The sequence below is a fragment of the Phasianus colchicus genome, unplaced genomic scaffold (assembly GCF_987193195.1).
Source record: "Phasianus colchicus unplaced genomic scaffold, bPhaCol1.hap1.1 HAP1_SCAFFOLD_60, whole genome shotgun sequence".
In the NCBI taxonomy this organism is placed as follows: Eukaryota; Metazoa; Chordata; class Aves; order Galliformes; family Phasianidae; genus Phasianus; species Phasianus colchicus.
Window position 1 is genome coordinate 128,619 of NW_028325236.1, and position 20,062 is coordinate 148,680.

Genomic DNA, 20,062 nt, shown 5'->3' on the forward strand with positions numbered 1-20,062 from the left:
CGACCCCGCCGGGAGCGCCCGCCCCGTTCCGCGGGCCGACCAATAGGAGAGCGGGAGAGGCGGGGCCGAGCGCGGGCTCTCCGCCAATGGCGGCCGCGGGATTCCGTGCCGGGAAAGCGGCGCTCCGCCGCCCCGCGTCCCCGCCGCCGCCCGCCCCGCGCCTCGGGGCCCCGTCCGTCCCGCGTCAGAACGGAGCCGTCCTCCGGAGTCGGCGTCGCGGCGGGGCGCCGCCGGCTGAGAACCGGCGGCTGACTGCGAGCGGCGGGACGCCCGGTGTCCGGGAGCGGCTCCTGGCCGAGCCGGGCAGCCCCGAAAGAGAGGGACCGACCCCGCCGATCGAGACGCGTTCGAGCCCGGCAGAGTCGGGCGGCCGCCTTCGGTTCCGGCTCGGCTCGGCTCGAACGGTCAGCAGCGCCGTGCTGAGCCGCTGCCCCGCAGGCGGAGGACTCGACTGCCGTTTTCTGTATTCACGTCTGTCCGAGAAGAAAGCTGGCGGCGCTGGCGCTGACCAGGGAGAGGGAGGCCGGGGGCCGGAAAGCTCTCGGGCTGCGGCTCCAGGGCAGGCAGAGGAAGTCACGGCGCTTTGCTGCTGAGTTCGTTACCCGACGAAGCCCGACGCGGGGGGGCTGGGCAGACAGTCTTGCCAAAGAGGCCCGTGCTACAGCAAGATTGACAGCACGACGCCTTTTGTTCCCCTTGAGCCCTGGGCAGGCTTCGGGGCGAAAACCAAGAGGAGAAAGAGGGCAGCGGCTGTTCCCCCGGACTGCTCCGTACATTGGTTTACTCTGTGCTAGAAAGGCTGGAGCTGCTTGCAGCGGCTCTGGACGCCTCACTCGTGGGATGGATGCATTGCTGTGCAACTTCCCCATGGCTGGGAGAGGTTCTTCAGATCCTCCCTGCAAACGGGGCTCCCCAGTGACTGCGGATCTGGCTGATGGTAAAGTGCTGGGGCTATTGGTCGTGGATCTTTCTTCACCACTGTGCTCACGTGGCAATGAGTAGGCCCACTGCCTTGCTTATTCCCTTTACTGCTAAGCTTCTCTTTTGGCTATAGACACTGCCAATATGACTTTGGTTTTATTTTGTCATAGGCAGTAAAATAAGCCTATCCCAAAGACGTTGGTGTCTTTGTTGCAGCTGTTGAGCCCACCGATTGGCACAGCAGCATTAACACATGATGGGCACGTAACTTGGACATCAGGAACGTGACTTCAAAGGCTTCAAAGCATCGGGAATGTCTCCTTTGGAGAGAGACTGAGAGGTTTGGGCTTGTTGAGCCCGGAGAACAGAAGGCTCATGGGAGACCGTGTGGCTGCCTTTCAGTACACGGGGCCTCACAGATCACCCTTGCTGAGGGTGAGCACTATTCCCTCATTGAGGACATTGATGAAGATGTTGAACAAGACCGGACCCAGCACCGACCCCTGAGGAACACCGCTGGTTACAGGTCTCCAACCGGACTCTGCACCGCCAACGACGACCCTCTGCACTCTGCCAGTCAGCCAGTTCTCAACCCACCTCACTGTCCACTCATCTGTCCACACTTCCTCAGCTTTGTCATAAGGATGTTGTGGGAGACGGTATCAAACGCCTTGCTGAAAGCAAGGTAGACTACATGCACTACATCCACCCAGCCAGTGACAACATTGTAGAAGGCTACCAGGTTGGTCAAGCATGCCCTCCCCCTTGCTGATTACTCCTGATAACCTCCTTTTCTTCCAGTAAAGAACAAACTTCATTTTAATAAAGCTAGAATGAGCCAGTAGATGACTGCTCTTGATAGCTCCCCAATTCTTTGTATTAAGTTCCAAGTCCTGTCCTGCGCTGATTTGAGGCATTCCTAAAGAATAAAGTTCATCAGAGGATGAGGAACCACCATCTTTCTGTGAAGGCAAGGACATTACTTCTCCAGGACACACTGCTACCTAACCCAGGATCACAGCTGAGGCATTAACATATCCTTCAGCAGTAAAGTTCCAGGAACTCTTTGAACAGTTCTCCCCCTGATGGAGCTGCTATATCCAGCTTAGACTTGAAGTAAGAAAATAAGCAAGGTTTAACTTTAGGAAGAAAATCCCCATTAAACAATTGGCTTCAGTAGACTTTCATTTGGAAAAGTTAAATCACTTGAGCAATAGCTGTCAGTGGAACAAAAATAACAGACTATGACCAGTTTTGAGGATATGGAAGATTATGACAGGATCAAAAGATGGTTAAGTACCTCAAGTGTCTTTACGACACAGGAGTACCATTCCAAGCTTGTCTCCAGAGGTATTTTCTTCTCTGCCTCCTGAACATGGAGCACAGCATCTCGTAACTTATTGCGTGAGCGGTACAGTGCAACAAGTCTGATGTTAAGGTAGACGTCATCGGGTCTCACACGGAGTTCAGCTTGAGTCACATAAAAGAGCTCATTCCAGCCATCTTCGACTTTATATTCTTGAAACTTCTCCTATTAAACATCAAGGCAACGTATTAATATATTTTTTTTCCACATCAGCCTTTTCAACAACCACATTACCTGACAGTTTGCTCACCTCCGCTACACAGACTACAGACTTGCTGGAATTACTCCAACATCTTAGAAACGAGATAACAGGGGAAAAAACTTCACTGTGCCTCTCGTAGATGCCAAGTTAAGACTGTCAGACTATCTGAGACAGAGACAGCACACCTTGTTACAGAATAGCTGGTCCAAATAAGACAACAGAAAGCTAACAGAAGCCTCTGAGAACCTCTGTGTCCCTGCAGCTGTGCTACATAAAAATAAGTGCCAAAGTGACACTGCATAACTGATGAAAGCATTTACACTGTAGTTGAGAATGACAGCACTTCCTACATTCTGCATTTTTAAACTCAAAAAACTAAAAAGCAGCTTAGGCAATACTTGATGTGTCTGTTGCGACTATCTAAACTCAACTTCTTGGATATTATTGCTAACACAGTTTCCCCACATTTTTGAACACCTCAACCTTAAAACGCATGAGAAAGCTCAGAGCTGCAATTTTCAAGCAAGCTAGACAAAAACATCAGACAGCAAAGAAATTAACATGTAATAGATTCATGCTAAACTAATGCTAAACTAATTTAGCCAAGGAAATATTGTGAGATGACTAGATGGCATGCTAGAAGCACCCAGTCAGATACGGAAAGTTTCTTCAAGGCACAGAGCAGAGATGAGAAGCTGGAATTTACCTTCAATCTGAGAGCAGCAGGATTCCTGGGGAGCAGCCTGGCAGCTTCCTCAACCCAGTATTTTGCTCTTCCATCACTGGTGTCTTTATTGCAGAATAGCTCCACAATCTTCAGCACCAGATCCTTCTGTATTGGGTTCTGGAGATTACCATCATCCCTGCTTGGCAATTCCACAGCAGGCACAGACCCTTAGTCCAAAGGGCAATGGGAAGACTATCATAGCAGTTACCACAAAGATCAAGTCAGGACACAAAAGAAAGAATCAACTGGAAAATAAATAAATAAAAGCTGAAGCCAATTCTACCAAAAAAAGAATCCTTTCTTAAGTACATCATAGACAGATTTGGCAATGCAAAATGTACATCATACAATTTGTCCACAACACATTTTCTCTCTGAGCTTAAGGAATGCACAGCACAGATGCATTTTAAAAGTCCATTTACAAAGGAAGAAAGCTGGTCATTACAGGGGGTCAGTGGATCGCTTACCTTGTAACACCCAACAGCTTTTTCTGTGTTGTCCTGAGCTTCATAAATTTGTCCAAGAAACCTGTGTGCCCTGGGATCTCTCTCTTGGACACTGAGATAAGTAGATATGTATCTACAGAGCGAGAAAACCCAGAAAGATCAATACTCCTCAATAATACAAGTCCCCCCACACCGTGCAGCTAAAGCTAAAGGGAATTTAATCTGTCAAATGGAAAGCAGGGCTATATTTAGTTCTAGATGCTTGACCTAGACCTTCCTGTGAGGAACAACATTATTTTTACACGTACCAATGCTACTTACTTGTCAGCAAGTACTGAGTTCTGAGCAGCAGCTCACAGAACCAGATGCATCATATGATGAAATAAAAGCCACTTCAACTCCATGATTTCTTTGGTATTATATAACTAATGCAGTTGCTCCTTTAGAAGGATTTCAGTGGCACCCAATCCTTCCATTTACTGTTACCTTAAAAAGGCATGATCGTGATCTTGATTTCTCTACTTCAGCTGGCTTTTCTATTACACTTTCAAGAACAGATCAACCACATACATCAACACGTATTACCTTTTAGCAAGTTCATACTCTTTTATTTCAAAATACAGCTTAGCACAGATGAATCCTTTCAACCATTTCTGAATGGAAAACGAAAACAAACACGACAGGCACATGTCAGATGTACAGTACGTTTGAAGCAACTGAACAGGAAGAGCCCTCTTTTCAGCAACGCATAACAGTGCTAACAGTTAATTACCAGCCCACTTCTTGTATTCAAGCCTTTGTTTCTGAAAGAGACAGGATTAAGAAAGGAATCTTGTTTCCAATAACGGGCAGAAGCTACCAAAGGAAAACTGAGGCCATTAGCGAAGCAAGCGACTGATCTTTATACTTGGGACATTTCACAAACACTTCTGACTAAAGAAATCAGAAGAATGGGGTCTGCTACAGCTGAGCTTTTTGTTATTGCTGCTGTTGCAATACAACAGTGTTGCAGGAGAAAACAAATCCTACAAACTAAGAGTGAAGATGTTACCCCAGCTCCTCCTGCTGGTGCTTCTGCCATCTTCCCCTCCTGCCGGCTCTGCCTTCTGCTTTGCTTTTTGTATTTTCACTTTTGTTTCCTCCTCCTACCCCTCCATAGATACCTTTGGAGACTTACGTTTCACCTTTCACTCACACAGTGCGTGCTGTGAAGTTATCTTGGGCTGATAACATCAGAAATAGACTACTGCATCCAAAAAGCATTTTCTACCTGCATGAAGGAGCTAGAGAACTAGGAAGTGACAAGCAAAAACTTCACGGCAGACGTAAACTAAATAACGTGAAACAAGTCTCTGCAGTCTAAGTACGCCTGAAGTTCATCTCCAACCCTCTTCCCACCCCAAAATACGGGGGGAAGTTATTCACGCAAGTCTCCTGAGTTTCAGTCTGTGTTCTGAAGTAAAACAAGGACACGCTGACATTCATCAGAGCAGAGTCATGCTTGACATCTCCTTGTAAACAGGGTTGAAAAGAAACTTCATCAGACACGCTGGCAGCCTTGAAAGACCCTCCCTTCCAAAATCAGCACAACAAGAAAACCAGTCACTATTTCCACCATTGACTGTGCTAGACAGTGAGTTGTAAGCATCACTGCAAAGATGAAACCAAACCACAGAACTTGGCCTCGAGTGCAACAAGAAGCGAAGCAATGGTTTTTGTTGAGCCCAACAGGAATCTCAGAACGGTTGAAGAGCATCTCTGAATTTGGCAGCGGTACGCTCCACACTGCATAGTCTAAACAGCACCCAAGTCAGCTCAACAAAGCCACAGGAGAACTTTGTTGCTGTTGGAAAAGCTCAAAATGAAGATGCACGCTGCCTCACCCCAAGACCCTGCAGCAGAACAGCAGCCCGCGTGCATTCACGCTCTGCAGCACACTGCTGAATCTGCTGCCTCTGCAATAGAACCCACTCACAGCAGCAGAGCAGCACCTTTGGGGATTAAATAGCTCCCACTAACTGCACTGGTTGGCTCTCTATGATCTGTGCACCATTTCCAGATCGCAGGGAATCATCTGGCTGCCAGGTACAGCAGCAAAACTACACTGGCCCAGCTCTCCCTCTCTTTTTCCTGACCTTCCACAGCGCTGTCACACAGACAGGAATATCAACCACACAGCACGTGAAAGAAAACCAGAAGCTTAGGAACACCTGTCCCCTGTTTGGGCTCTTCAGTTCCACAAAACGCAGGGATCTGTACGGACTGACAGCACTGGGCTCCTCGTAACTCTACCGAGGGCTCACCAGTTTGAAGAGCGCACAGCCCTGGCAAACCATCTTCCCAACAAGTCAGCTCTGTGCCCTCCCACACAGCCGCTTCCCTCAGCTTCCACTCCCCCTGCCATCCGACCTCAAAGTCAGGGTGGGGAGCCTTGCTCACAAGGGAACTTTGCTGCAATGTCTGTTACCTGACTAAGCATGTTGCCGGGGCTCTGGGCGCTCAGTCTTGCCAAAGAGGCCCGTGCTACACCAAAACAGATGGCACAGCTCTTTCTGCTCCTCCTTGAACCCTGGACAGGGTATTCAGGAAGAAAACCGAGAGGAGAAAAGGAAAACGGATGTTCCACCTGACTGCTGCCTACCCTAGTACTCTGCAGACCTCACCTCCGGGGTGGACACATCGCCGTATGAGTTCCCAACTGCTGGGACAGCTTCTCCAGATCCTTCCTGCAACCGGGACTCCCCAGCCACTGTGAATCTGGATGACGATAAAGGAGTAGGGCAACTGGTGATGCATCTTTCTTAATCACTATCACTATGCTACATGTCATTATATTATGACGTGGTAATGATTAGACTCGCTGCACTGCTTATTTTCTTTCCTGCTAAGCTTATCTTTTCACTTTAGGGCACTGCTTTGTTTTTGTATTGTTTTGAAATTGACAATAAAATAAGCTTATGCCTTCCTTCGTGTCTACGTCCTTCCTGCTGACCCAGTCAATAGGCAAAAAAAAGATAAAAAATAAAACGTAAGTGAAGGTAAGGTCGGACAAGGGAAGTTAAGGAAACGGGGAAGGGGAGGGAACAGGGAAGGGGAGTGAAGGGAAAAAATAATAAAAATCTCTCTGGAGGAAGACCAACATCTTAAAAGCATGCCCAGAAGGATACAAGGGAATTTGCAAACCAGACCAAAGTTCTCGAGTCCTTACCCTGGTGTTCTCTGAGGCTCCTACCCACCATTAAAACTCATCAACATGAAATATCTCCAGAAACAAGCAAACAATAACCAACCAACCAAACCAAAAACCCATACCATGTATTTTGGGGTGGTGCCATTCAGAACGGCAGTTTGGGATATTCCATACTGACTATTTATGAAAAAGAGAAGGTGAACTACATTGGGGTATCTCCCTTACATTTCAGATACTCAATGAGAAAATCTGCACAACATGAGAAAGAAAAGGAAAGGAAAAGGAAAAAGGGAAAGGGGAAAGGAAAAGGAAAAGGAAAGGGAAAAGGAAAAGGAAAAAAAGGAAAGAAAGGAAAAGGGAAAGAAAAAGGGAAAGGGAAAGGAAAAGTGAAAGGGAAAAAAGACCTTGCTCTTAGTGCCTAGAGAGGATGTTCCACAGTACATCTGCAGGCTTTCTGGACAGCAGGTTTTATCTTGAAATGACTACTTTCCCTCTGCTGAACAGAAACATCCATTTGTTTCAGAAGTTCTTCAGTTCTACAAAGTTCCCAGAAATCACTGATTGCAGCCCTCCTTTTACTTTGGGTCTTTTACCTCAATCTTTACAGACGTCACAGAGACACAAAGCACGGCTGAACAGATTTCATGTTGGGTTGCGGTTGGATCTGATGACCTTGGAGCTCTTTTCCAACCTGAGCAATTCTATGGTTCTATGATCCCGTATCCATTCCAAGTCCACCCCATACCCAGAGCCCATCCCATACGCATCCCATTGCCCAATATCCCATCCCATATCCATCCCATATCCACATCCCCACATCCCAATCCCAAATCTCACATTCCAATCCCACATTCAACATCCCAACCCCACGTCCCGACCCCACATCCTACATCCCACATCCCAATTCCAAATCTCATTCCCAGTCCCTCCTCCCGAGCCCATCACCCACCTGTCCATCTCATTCCCTCATCCCAGTCGCAATCCCACAGCCCCGATCCCATCCCCTATGGCAACAGAGAGCACCCCGAGGCCCCCCCACAGCCGCTCTGCCCCGCCCCCGGCCTCTCATTGGTCAGGGGCAGTTCCGGCCCGTTCGTGCCTCTCATTGGCCAGCGGCAGCTCCGGCCTCTCACTGGTCAGGGGCAGTTCCGGTCCGTTCGTGCCTCTCATCGGTCAGCGGCAGCGCCGCCGGCTCCGATTGGCTGAGGCGCAGTGCGCGGGAAAGGCCGTTGGCAGCCGGCTCTCCCCTCAGGTGGTGCCGGTCCCACAGCCGCTGCGCGCCGGAGCTGTCCGGGCAGCACCGAGACGGAACTGCGGCACGACGGGAGCGGTGCTGAGGACAGCGGCGCCGGAGCCGGGAGGGACGGAGAGCGCCGCCGGGCCGGGGAGGGAACCCTGCGCGGCCGTAAGCCACCTCCGTGTGGGGTGAGGGGCTGGGAGTGGGACTGGGATGTGGGGATGTGGATGGAGACAGGATGGGATGTGGGGAAGTGGGATATGTACGGGACGGGCTGTGGCTGTGGGATGGATGTGGGATCAATATGGAGCTCTGGGGAGCTCCGGGAGAGATACAGGGGCTGAAGGGAAGTAGAGGGGGCTAGGAAGCTGTGGGGAGCTGGGAGGGCCGTGGGGGGGCAGGGGGCTACAGAAGGCTGCTGGGGTATAGGGAGGCACACGGGGCTGGAGTGGGCTGTGGTACGGGATTGGGGTATATGGGGCTCTAGGGGTGGGTCTAGGGGGATTTGGGGCAATGGAGGGCGGTGAGGGGCTTAGGGGGGACACGGTGCTATAGGGAGCATTGGGGGGGTTGGGAAGGGGCTCAGAGGGGCTGGGGAGAGCTATGGGGAGGGATATAGGGGGCTGGGGGAGGATATAAGAGAATGTGGTTGTACAGATGTCTGTAGGGGGCAAATAGGTGGGCTAGAAGGGGATATCACAGAATTGCCAGGGTTGGAAGGGACCTCGAGGATCATGAATCTCCAACCCTCCTACCACATGCAGGGCCACCAACCTCCACATTTCACACTAGACCAGGCTACCCAGGGCCCCATCCAATCTGGCCTTGAACACCTCCAGGGACGGGGCATCCACAACCTCTTTGGGCAGCTGTTCCAGCCTGTTCCACCACTCTCTCTGTAAAGAATTTCCCCCTGACATCCAACCTAAATCTCCCCTCCCTCAACTTCAAACCATTTCCCCTCGTCCTGCAGTTTTCTACCCTTTCCAAGAGTTGATTCCCCTCCTGTTGTAGGCTCCCTTTAGGTGCTGAAATGCTGCAATGAGGTCACCCCGCAGCCTTCTTTTCTCCAGGCTGAACAAGCCCAGCTCCCTCAGCCTGTCCTCATAAGGGAGGTGCTCCAGTCCCCTGATCATCTTTGTGGCCCTCCTCTGGACCCTCTCCAACAGCTCCCTGTCTTTCTTGTACTGGGGGCTCCAGACGTGGTCGCAGTACTGCAGATGGGGCCTCACAAGAGCAGTGTAGAGGGGTACAATCACCTCCCTGTCCCTGCTGGCCACCCCTCTTTTGATGGAGCCCAGGATATCATTTGCCTTCCGAGCCACAAGGGCACACTGCTGGCTCATATTAAGTTTTTCATCTATCAAGACCCCCAGGATATGGGGCTAGAGGGAGCAGTGGGAGGGCTGTGGGTGTGATATGGAGAAACAGGCGTGATAGGGGTCTGCAGAGAGGTATAGGTGGGACATATGAGGTTATAAAAGGCTGTAGGGGAGCTCTAGGGGGCTTGTGTAGACTATAGTAAAGTATAGGGGAATATGGGGCTATCGGGGGGCTATAGGGTAATGTGGGGAGAAGAGGCACTGGTAAAGGCCCATATACAGAAACGATAAGGGGGATAAAGGGGGCCAACAGATGGATATAAAGTAACATCAGGAGGCTGAAAAAAAAAAAAAAAACAAGTAAGAAAAGATAAAAAGATTAAAACAGAAAAACCAACCAAGAAACAAACAAGCAACAAAAAAGAAACAGGGAGGACTGTGAGGAAAATAGAAAAGAGGAAAAAAGAGAATAAGAAGTAAAAAGTAATGCGTGTAAATGTAGAGAAAGCAGGTAGGAAAGCTAACCGTAGCAGAGCAAAGGAAAGCAAGACAAAGAATGAAAAAATGCAACCCGGCAGGAATGGAGGAGTGTGGGAAGAGCTGAGCCCCGGCCTGGCACAGGAGCTGCACGGCAGGAGAAGAAGCTGAGCCCAAAGGTAAGAGGAGCTCCTTGGGGATTTTTGTGGGCTTGAAGCAAAGCTGAGAAGCCGTGCCCGGGAGGAGGTGTGGGTAGCTCCAGGCCACCTTGCTGTCTCCCCAAGAGATGCGGGCTGTGGGCTAGGCAGTGGGCAGGAGTGCTGGCCAGAAGCAAGCATCTGTGTGGAGAAAGGCAAAGGGCGGAGGAGGTTGAAGGGGAGCTACCAGGCATGGGCTTGCTCAGCAAGGGGAGCAGAAGCCTGAAGGGCACGAGAAGGGAATAGAGAAGGGCAGGCAGTAGGCGTTAAGTTGCGAGCAGAGCTGAGAGGCACTTGTCAGAGCAGCAAGCGGAGCAGGCAAGTGTTGAGATTTGGCTTGAGTAGCAGGAAAAGCCAAGAGCATGAATAAGAAGGAAGTGAGGAGAAGGTAAGTGAAGGGCAGGCGAGGTAATGGTAGGCTAAGGAAGGGAGAAGGGGAGGGGTAAGGGAGGTGAGGGTAAGGGAGAAAAGGAGAGTAGGGGGATGGGGAGGGTAGGGGATGGGAGCAGAGGAGGGGAGGGGGGGTTTGAGGGGAGGGTTAAAGGAAAACGTATGATTAAAATCAGAAAAAATAAGAGAGAAAGAAAAATGAGAAAAAAAATGAGGAAAAAATGAGAAAAACAAGAGGGAAAAAAAAAGAAAAAAAGATTAAAGGAAATGAGAAAAAGAGGAAAAAAAGAGAAAAAGAAAAAAGAAAAAAGAGAAAAGAAAAAAAAGATGAAAAATAGAAAAAAGAAAAAGGAAAGAGACAAAATAGAGAAAAGAAAAAAGAATATATAATAAAAATAAGAAAGAAAGATAAAAAGAAGAGAAAACAGAAAAAATGAAAAAAAAGCAAAAAAAAATTAAGAAAGATAAAAGAAGAGAAAAGAAAAAAGAGAAAAAAGTATTTAATGTTAGAAAAGAGAAAAAAGAAAAATGAAAAAGAAAAAAATAAAAAGAGAAAAAAGAGAAAATAAAAGAAGAGAGAGAAAATAATATATGAAAAGAGAAAAAAGGACTAAAAGAAGAAAAGAGAAGAAAGGCAAAGAGAATAGAAGAAAAAAGCCAAGTAAAAAGTAAAGAATATGAGCTAAGAAAAGAATGGCTGGCAATAAATATGGAGAGAGCAATGCATAGCATTGCAAAGGAAAGCAAGGCAAGAGAATCAGAAGAGCAGGAGAGGTAAGTTTGGCATAAGGCAAGGGGGAAGGGGAGGGGAAAGGGAGAAAAGAGGGGGAAGGGGAGGGGAGGGGAAGCGAAGGGGGGGAGGAGAGGGGAGAGGAGAGGAAGGAGAAAATGAGAGAGGTAGGGGTGATGGGAGGGGAGAGTGGATGGGGTGGGAGGGTTGAAGGAGAAATGTCACTGAAGAACCGGCTTCTGTTTTGGCATTAAAAGAGAAAAGTGAATCTCTAGATTTGCACAAAGCAGTAAAAACAACACTGAAGTGATTTTCTTTCTCCTTTGACAGCGTCTCTGTCTCTTTAATGTCGCTTCCCAGCCGAGCCATTCCACACTTCCGTGCTGTCCATGTGACATCAGTGGTCTCCTGCTGCTCTAGATGCCTGGGAATCCTCCCCCAGCACGACAGCGCACACAGCAAGCCCAGGGGGAAGCTGGCCCTGGTGGCGGAACAGATGTCATCGTGGGGACGTGGGGTCACAACGCCCCGCCTGGTGCCATGAGCTCACAATGCTCAGCGTGTGCCCCAGGCGTTCTGTGCCGCCCAGCAGCACTCGCTGTGGCTGCAGCGGTGGTGGTGGCAGCATGGCACGAGTGTGGGGGGCCACGGCCCCCGCCCGCCTTGCTCTCCTCCTCCTCCTGACGGCCACGTGTTCCCAGGAGACTTGTGCCGCTCCGTGGCGAGCGCCAGCAGCAGGTGGGTGGGCAGAGACAGGGCCACAACCGAGTGGCGGCGAGGGCGAGAGCTCCGGGCTCTTGTCCCCGTGTGCCGCGCTGCCCTGGGGCTGCCTTCTGTGGGGGTGTTGGGATGGGGGGGACGGGCAGCAGCGCAGGAGCCAGGCGAGGGCGTGAGGAAGCAGTGCTCTGCAGGGCTGGCTCCAGCCGTGCCGGGCCGTGGCTCTGCTGCTGGCTGAGCACGCTCTTTGGCCGGGGCTGACCTAGGGGGAGCTCAGAAGATGTGTGCTGGGAAAAGCGGGAGCATTTCTGCTCCGGCTTCCTGGTGCTCCCCATAGATGAATCCTGGTTCCCAGCAGAGACCCCCGGCTGGAGCCCAGTTTGCTCTAGGTGTCTTTTCTTGGTGTGCTCGTCCACACAGTCCCGGAGGGGTGTTGCACGTGGCCTGGAGAGCTTCGGAAAGCTGCCCAGTGCCAGGCTCCAGATCACCCTGTAGCTTTGGCAGTCACGGCCTGAGTCTGCCATCCCATTAGCTGAGCCCTCCCCCACCACTAAGGGAGGAGATCACAACATGCCATGGGAACATCCCTCTTCTGTTCTTGATTCTAGATGATGGTGCTCCATATCCGGACAATGGGATGAAGGCTGCTTTTGTGTCTCAGGGGAAACCCAGAGGTAAGTTGTGAGTGTCTGCTTCCTTGAAGGCAGAAAAGTTAGTGCCGTCATAGTTTATTTGGGTACTCAGGAACCTCCAAGGGTCTTTCAAGTCTCTTTGTGCCTCAAAGGCTGTACACAGATCAGTCCTGAGTATTTCTTTATTTGGAGAGTTGTCACATATCTGTGGGAAGGCAGCCCTTGCCACTCTTTGGAGGAGAGAACCTATACGTTTGCTGTTTGGGCCATGTCATTCCCTGACCTGCAGCCAGTCCTCGCAGGTCACTGCAGAAAAAAACCCCAGGCCCCAAGGTGCAGTGGAAGCTCTCCTCACCTGTGTCTGATCACATCTGTGCCTGCAGGTCCTCTTGGTGAATTACCAAAGCAGAGTCCTGTTCCTGAGCCTGGGCTGGATGCCAGAGGTAAGTCACCAGCCTTCATCTCACGCTCTCTGCTCATATGTGGTTGTGGTAGTTCAGGAAGGGTTCAGCTTTTCACTGCCCGGTGATTTCTCCTGCACGAGAAGCCTGGGTGCCAGCCAACTGCCCACCTCTCCAGCTTGGCAACTTTCAACCCAAGTCTGAGTGCCACGTCATCAGCTGAGCCCCTTCCAGTCACTGCAGGTCCCTAAGGAAGAGAGAGATCACAACACACAATGGGAATGTTTCTCATTACAGCTGCGCCTATAAGCAGTGTCTTGCCAAAGGCTCAGCATAATCTGCTCCATAAGCCTCCTGTGGGGCTATCCCAAAGGAAAGGGATCTTCCCTTCCCCTTCCAGCCCCTTCCCTTCTGCAGACAGTTCCGCACACGGTTCCTTCTTGGACTGGCACGGTGCTGCTGCAGGCACCCAGCAGCTATTTGCCAGATGCTGCTGTGTAGCAGGCAGAGAAGAGTGCTGTGGAGCTGGCATTGCAGTCTAAACAAGTACCTGGCCATGTCTGACAGGAGCTGCTCTGTGTTTGTGTACAGGTGCGGGTGGAGTCGAATGGTCTCCAGCTTCCCAGCCGAGCTCAAGGACAGAAGCCCCAGCAACTCGTATTGGTATGCCATGAGTTTTTGCTTCCTTTGAGAGATGCCAGCTCACAGTCCTAATGTCAGCCGGGCATGTCTGCAAGCGTGAGTGAGAATGCACAGCTGCATGTGCGTACCCTGTCCTCACATGATCCCCTGGCACCATCTGCTCTTCAGTGATGCCCTTGTGCAGTTGTGTAGATTGCAGTGTGTGGTGGGAAGTTCTCCTCATGCTTTGGGTGCAGAATTGCCTCCAGGGAAGGCTGTGCCAAATTCTCGGCTGCTTCCTGTGCTGGAGCCCCACAGGCATCCCAGGGTGGCTGTTGTCTTTGTTGACTTCACCGAAAAGACCGCTCAGTTCAATACTTTGTTTCTCTAAGATTTATCTTAATGCTTTCTGTTAAGGTCCTGGGGGATGGAAAGTGGCATGGGAAGATGGAAAATATTCCAAGAGACTGTCCCATTTACTAATGAAAATCATGAAGAAGGCAGCACGTGGTGAGTGTATTTCTGTCTATACCCTGATTAAACAGATCCACACGCTCTCCTGCTCTAGTGAGATTTGTTTAGTCAGACAACTACCCAGCCTCAGGAGGCAATGGTGGGCAAGTGCAAAAGGAGTCTTAGAGCACGATGGAGAAGAAGGAGCAAATCCATGGCCCAGGAAGGTCTGGACCGTGGCAGAGCCAGAGTGTAAACAAAGCTGAGAGGCCAAAAAGAGGTTCCCTAAGGCGCTGCCTTGATGTGCAGTGCCTTAGGGAGTTCCCTTTGCTTCGCTGGAATCAGGGAAGCATTGCAGCCCAAGGATTTTCACATGTTCCTGGAGGCCAACAAAGTGAAAGACAACATTTTTGGCCATGTCAGACCTCTCGTGAGACTGCCAGTAGGGCACAAGACACAGCAGTGAGCACATTGTTCCTCCAGGTGTGGAAGATGAAGGACGTGCAAACGCCACAGAAGATCAAGTTTTACTGAAGTACTGCCTGGCACTGACTGCAGCTTTCCTGGTTTCCATGCTGGCAGCCATGCTAACATGCTGTCTGCTTATCCGGCGATGGAGGCAGAGAAACCAGTGAGTTGTTGTTCACCCCCACCCCCATCCTGCCCAACTCTTTACTGTAGGGCTGCTGTGAGCCAGGAGGCACTTGTAGTTCCAGCAGCACAGAGGCCGGTTAGTTGTTGGCTAACGTGGTCTGAGATTTACGCTATCAGATGTTTGAATTGGCACGGCCGTTCCTGCAGCCCGTTCTTAGTGCTGGGCCTGAGACAGGCTGAGAGCTGAGGGCGGCTCTTTGCCATTGAGGAAGGAGAGCAGGGGCCCTCAGCACGTTCCTCTCTCCACAGGCGCCTCGCTGCAGCTGATGGAGCCCAGCACGATGTCTGCGGCCACAGTTTGCCCTCGTCCTGCTCTCCTCAAGGGGCCTGGCAGATGGACATGATGCCAACGGCCGTGACCACCTGCCCACCAGCCGGATGGCACCACCAGGGCGGCCCCTGCCAGACCTGACAGCAGCCGGGCTCAGCTGCCCCCGTCACGGGCCCCACAGCCCACCAGCCCAGGCTCTGCAGCCCGGGGGGCATCAACACCACCCCCCACCCCCCACCGCCATCTTTTAGGGGACGGGAGGAACCCGCTTGGCTTGGAAGCTTGTGCTCATCGGCCGGCACCCAAACAACGGCACCCTGGCGGATGAGCAACAGGCCCAGCAGCCCCCCAGCCGCCCTGGGCATCAAGACCACCCCCCATCCCCCACCACCATCCTTCGGGGGTCGGGAGTGGTCCCTCAGGGTGTCAGCCTGGGGGCAGCCACATCCTCAGGGAAGCCTGAGAGGCCTGGCAGCCCCCAGCACCACCTCTGCCTTCGCTCTCCCCTCCAGCATCCATCAGGGGATGGAAGCGAGCCCAGCAGTGTGTAGACTTGGGGACATTGTCCAACCGACAGACAACCGCTGCCTTGGGAAAGCCAACTGGCCCAGCAGCCCCCCATCCCCCTGGGCATCATCACCACCCTCCCACTCCCCTCCACCATCCTTCAGGAGGTGGGAGCGGCCCCCCTAGGTTGTCAGTTTGGGGGCATTGCCCAACACCCAGAAAACCACCCAGAATGCCAGGGGGAAGCATATCAGGCCCTGCAGCCCCCAGCCCCCCCAACACCACCTCTGCCCTCACACTCCTCTCCACCATCCATCAAGAGGTGGGAGCGGCCCCCTCAGGGGGATCATGTAACACCTGTAAAAAAAACTGTCTGGGGGAAGTATGACAGGCACAGCAGCCCCCTGACTCCCGCCCCTTCCCCCCCCAGCATCACTTCTGCCCTCCCACTTCTCCACCATCAGTCAGGAGCTGGGAGCACCCCGTGTGTGGGTTTGGGGACATCATCTGACAGCCAGAGAACCACAGCTGGCATCAACTGGGGCTTTCTAGGCTGTGCTGTACCAATAAATAGAAAGTACCATCACAATTGTCCACGCTGTTGTCATGTCACTACCTGACCCACGAGCAGACCTTGTGTGCCACTTGGCATTGGCAGACAGCCACTGTCGTGTGGGAATGGCTTTGAACTCCAAGAGTGGAAACTGAGGTTGATGTGTAGAGAAATCCCTCCCCCAGAGGCAGCGAGGCCCTGGCCCAGGCTGCCCAGAGGCTGCGGGTGCCCTACGTCCCGGCTCGGGCAGGGGACAAGGGTGGCAGTGCATTATGCAAAAGCATCAGTGCTTCTGCGTGAGCTTTACCGGACAGCAGGCAATCATTTGCTCTGCAATAGGAACCAAGCAAGAACTATGAGCACATTTCCTGCCTCCTCTACTTCATTTTGCTTTGTGGGCTGGGCCGAGAATCTGAACGTGGAGAGAGACGGGAGGAAGGCAGTGCTGCAAGCCTCGTATGCCTGCTGTCACTGCTCGCTCTGTGACTGCAGTCGCCTTAGCAGAGGCACAGTCCGTTGTGCTACCAGCAGCGCCCAGCTGCCACGATAGCACCCTGCAGCTCCTCTCCAGCACCTGCCCTAGGCCACTGATTTCTCAGCATCCTCCAGGAGGTGCAACATTCCCCCATTTCAGCTCTCAGCACTGCTGCACTCCTCAGGAGCTGTGGCCACAACCAAAGCAGCCGTCAGCTGTAAAAGCATCCCGGTCCTCTGCAAGAGGACACAGTGCTCCTGTTCCGACAGCTTCCCTCAGCAGCCCAGCGCTGAAATGCTTTGTGGGGTTCCTTTGAGCAAGCTGCTGAGGACAGAGGCAGTCACATCAGCTGCCTATACATTAACTGGGAGCTGTTTTTATGTTCATCCCTGGTCAACACATCAGAGGGTTCTTTCTTTAACATCCTTATTATACCTTTTTAACTGAGTATGACTGTTTTCTAAAAAAGTTTTCAGCACTACAAATAATGATATTCAAAACATCTATATGGAATATAGATATTCCAAATGAATTAAAATTAAAAGGGAGGAAGGGAGGAAGGCAGGAAGGCAGGAAACAAGAAGCTGCTTCCTTCAAAAGTCGGAGTATTCTGACGAGGAGAAAACAGCAAAACTAAGCCTGCCATCACCACGTCATTGCCATCAGGGCTCCAACTAAGGCAGCCAGCTGAGCAGGGAAGAACTTCCATTAGATGCTGCTCAGTGACGGCACCCAGAATGAAGCAGCAAGGATGTTACGAGTAGGAGACTGCAGCACCATTTAGCAATCCCCACCTACTAATATTTATTATAACAGTTAGCTCAAAAATCCAGATTGTTTGTAATTACTGTTTTTAATTAGAAGACAACCTTGCAGCTGTGAATCTTTATCACTGGACTGTGAGATATTTCTGGCAGTGAATTCTCTCTTTGTACCATTGGTTTTGTAGCAGTCATTGTTAGGCTTGCCTTGCTATTCCTCTGGGTTCTCTGTACACGTCCCTTTCTGAAACTGTACTTCTCACTGGGGAAACCCCCTGACAACCTTTCCTCTTCTCCTTTAGACTGGACATAAGGAAGAAGTCTGTTACGATAAGAGTGGCACTGGTGCAGGGACACTGAGGGACCCTGGGGATCTCTGGAGCCCTGAGCACTGGGGATGGATGGGATGGAGGGCACCATCCCTGCCCCATTCCAGGGGGACCAGTGCCACCCCAGACCTTCCCTCGTGCTTTGTGGGGCTGTGCAGAGGAGGAGGGTCTCAAGGTGTCCTAGGGATGGCCCAGGGTCACTGTGCAGATGGGGCAGGGGCTGTGGCTGCTGTCCCCAGGGGACCCACGTCCTGCCCTGGGCTGCTGCCAGCCCTTCTCCTGCCCAAAATCCTGAGGCACAAACCCTGCTGGGACAAAATCCTCAGATGGAAAACAAAGATCTGAAGAGCAATGCCCTGATACCACTGCCCAACACAGATGGATAAGCTGCTTCATTAACAAGTCCAGCTTTTACAGCGGGGCTGGCAGCATCTGTGCTGCTGTTCACCTGCAGTCAGGAATGTCACACTGCCTTTTTTTCAACCCACATTTTCACAAAAGAGCATCAACTTCTGATATTTGTTCTGCAAACTGGGGAAGAGTAACCCGCAGAATGCTAACTGCTGCAGAGGACAGGTTGGAAGACAGCCGCTCCACGCGCCCATCGTGCCACAGCAGCTCCTTGCTGGATGTGCCTGGCATAACTGGTTGGCTCCTGACAGCAATCCCTCACAGTGGGGAGGAAAGCAGCACTTGCACAGCTGGTTTCAAGAGCGCTAACCAAGCTCAGCTAAAATGCTCAAGGGAGACTGTCTTCAAGCACGGTCACAGGATGCGTTTGTTATACTGAGGACTAAAGGAGATCACTTCAGATTGACATCAGGGAGGAGACGGGGTAAAACTCCCCGCTGGCCCACACTTCAGGATCTGTGGCATGTTTTTCTGCACAGCTGCCGTTTCTAAATTTGGAAAGAGACAGTAAAACATACCTGGAAAGAGTTGAGAAGTCAGGGTCTCCGTAGCTACAGAGAGATGTTGGATGCTTCTTTCTGTGGGAATGTTTGTGGAAAAGTGACTTTAGGTAGCTTAAATCTCTGCCTTCTGACACAAGAGCAAAATGGAGCCAGGAATGTATTCTTACTTCCATAATAAGAGTGTCAAAAGGAAACACCCTGAGACTTCTTGTAGGGGTGTCCATTTGCTGTCTCCCAAAAACCAGTCGGGAGAAAGGCACAAGAGGGGTGTGCCCTGCTCAAGTTCCCGGGGTCCTCTCCACAGGGACTGCCCGCACTGTTGGAAAGAGCTGGCTTCACTCTCTCTTCAAGTGCCTCGATCCCCAAAATCTCCTTTTGGAAAGGAAAAAGGAACCCTAAGGAAAGAACCTGCAAGTGAAAAACAGTGAGGAAGAAGCATTTTCCCAGCATTCTTCTGCTGTGCAGTTTAGACTCTCGGGCAGGGCAATGTCTCGAAACCAGCTGGTTACAAGGACTGTCCCCAAAATACACCCAGCTCCTGTACAGCTGCCATGATTTCTGACAGCAAGCGTTCTCCATCTCCTCAATAGTTACGCGCCTTGAAGCACATGGCCGGTGTTCCTGTCCTGAAGAAAACTCCCTCTGTCCCGAGGCCCCACCCACGGCCCGCCCCCTGCCGCGCTCCTCCCACCAACAGCGCAGCGCAACGCCGCACCGCCCCCGGGCTCTCATTGGTCAGGTGCCGGACCGTCCCGCCCCCGGGCTCTCATTGGTCAGGTGCCGGACCGTCCCAGCCCCGGGTTCTCATTGGTCAGGTGCCGGTCCGTCCCGCCCCCTGGCTCTCGCTGGGCACGTGCCGATCCGTTCCGCCCCCGGGCTCTCGTTGGTCAGCGGCAGCGGCGCCGGCTCCGATTGGCTGAGGCGCGGCGCGCGGGAACGGCCGTTGGCAGCTGGCTCAGAGCTCTTCACCCCTCAGACGGCGGCGCTCCCGCAGCCCGGGCCGCCCCGCACCGCCGCTGCGCGCCGGAGCTGTCCGGGCAGCACCGAGACGGAACTTGAGCTTCCCCTGAGACGTTCCCCAGCATGTCTCAGCAGGGAGACGGACGCAGTTCCCATCGCTGCTTTGCACGTGGAAAGGTTTTCGCCCCGAAGCCTGCCCAGGGCTCAAGGGGAACAAAAGGCGTCGTGCTGTCAATCTTGCTGTAGCACGGGCCTCTTTGGCAAGACTGTCTGCCCAGCCCCCCCGCGTCGGGCTTCGTCGGGTAACGAACTCAGCAGCAAAGCGCCGTGACTTCCTCTGCCTGCCCTGGAGCCGCAGCCCGAGAGCTTTCCGGCCCCCGGCCTCCCTCTCCCTGGTCAGCGCCAGCGCCGCCAGCTTTCTTCTCGGACAGACGTGAATACAGAAAACGGCAGTCGAGTCCTCCGCCTGCGGGGCAGCGGCTCAGCACGGCGCTGCTGACCGTTCGAGCCGAGCCGAGCCGGAACCGAAGGCGGCCGCCCGACTCTGCCGGGCTCGAACGCGTCTCGATCGGCGGGGTCGGTCCCTCTCTTTCGGGGCTGCCCGGCTCG

At 52.2% G+C, this 20,062-nt stretch overlaps 2 protein-coding genes across 6 annotated transcripts; one reads left to right on the forward strand and one right to left on the reverse strand.

The window, feature by feature from the left end:
* Positions 1-1,420: 1,420 nt before the first annotated feature.
* LOC149911666 (RANBP2-like and GRIP domain-containing protein 8) lies at positions 1,421-7,551 on the reverse strand. Its single transcript, XM_090133401.1, has 6 exons — positions 7,446-7,551; positions 6,326-6,419; positions 3,684-3,795; positions 3,196-3,352; positions 2,222-2,452; positions 1,421-1,840 (listed from the first exon to the last, which is right to left on the reverse strand). Exons 3-6 carry the CDS (start codon positions 3,725-3,727, stop codon positions 1,736-1,738), a joined length of 537 nt encoding a protein of 178 aa, XP_089989527.1. The 5' UTR covers positions 3,728-3,795; positions 6,326-6,419; positions 7,446-7,551; the 3' UTR covers positions 1,421-1,735.
* On the forward strand, positions 7,551-18,516 carry LOC149911667 (uncharacterized). 5 transcript variants are annotated; one of them, XM_090133397.1, is made up of 8 exons: positions 7,551-11,249; positions 11,536-11,943; positions 12,531-12,596; positions 12,938-12,997; positions 13,547-13,618; positions 13,994-14,086; positions 14,513-14,660; positions 14,933-18,516. In XM_090133397.1, the coding sequence occupies exons 2-8, from the start codon at positions 11,757-11,759 to the stop codon at positions 15,093-15,095; spliced, it is 789 nt and encodes a 262-aa protein (XP_089989523.1). In that variant the 5' UTR covers positions 7,551-11,249; positions 11,536-11,756; the 3' UTR covers positions 15,096-18,516. The 5 variants fall into 5 exon arrangements, with proteins under 5 accessions (XP_089989523.1, XP_089989526.1, XP_089989521.1 ...); XM_090133400.1 differs by having other exon boundaries at positions 7,551-10,067; XM_090133395.1 differs by having other exon boundaries at positions 7,551-8,987; positions 9,104-11,943.
* The last annotated feature ends 1,546 nt before the right edge of the window (positions 18,517-20,062 follow it).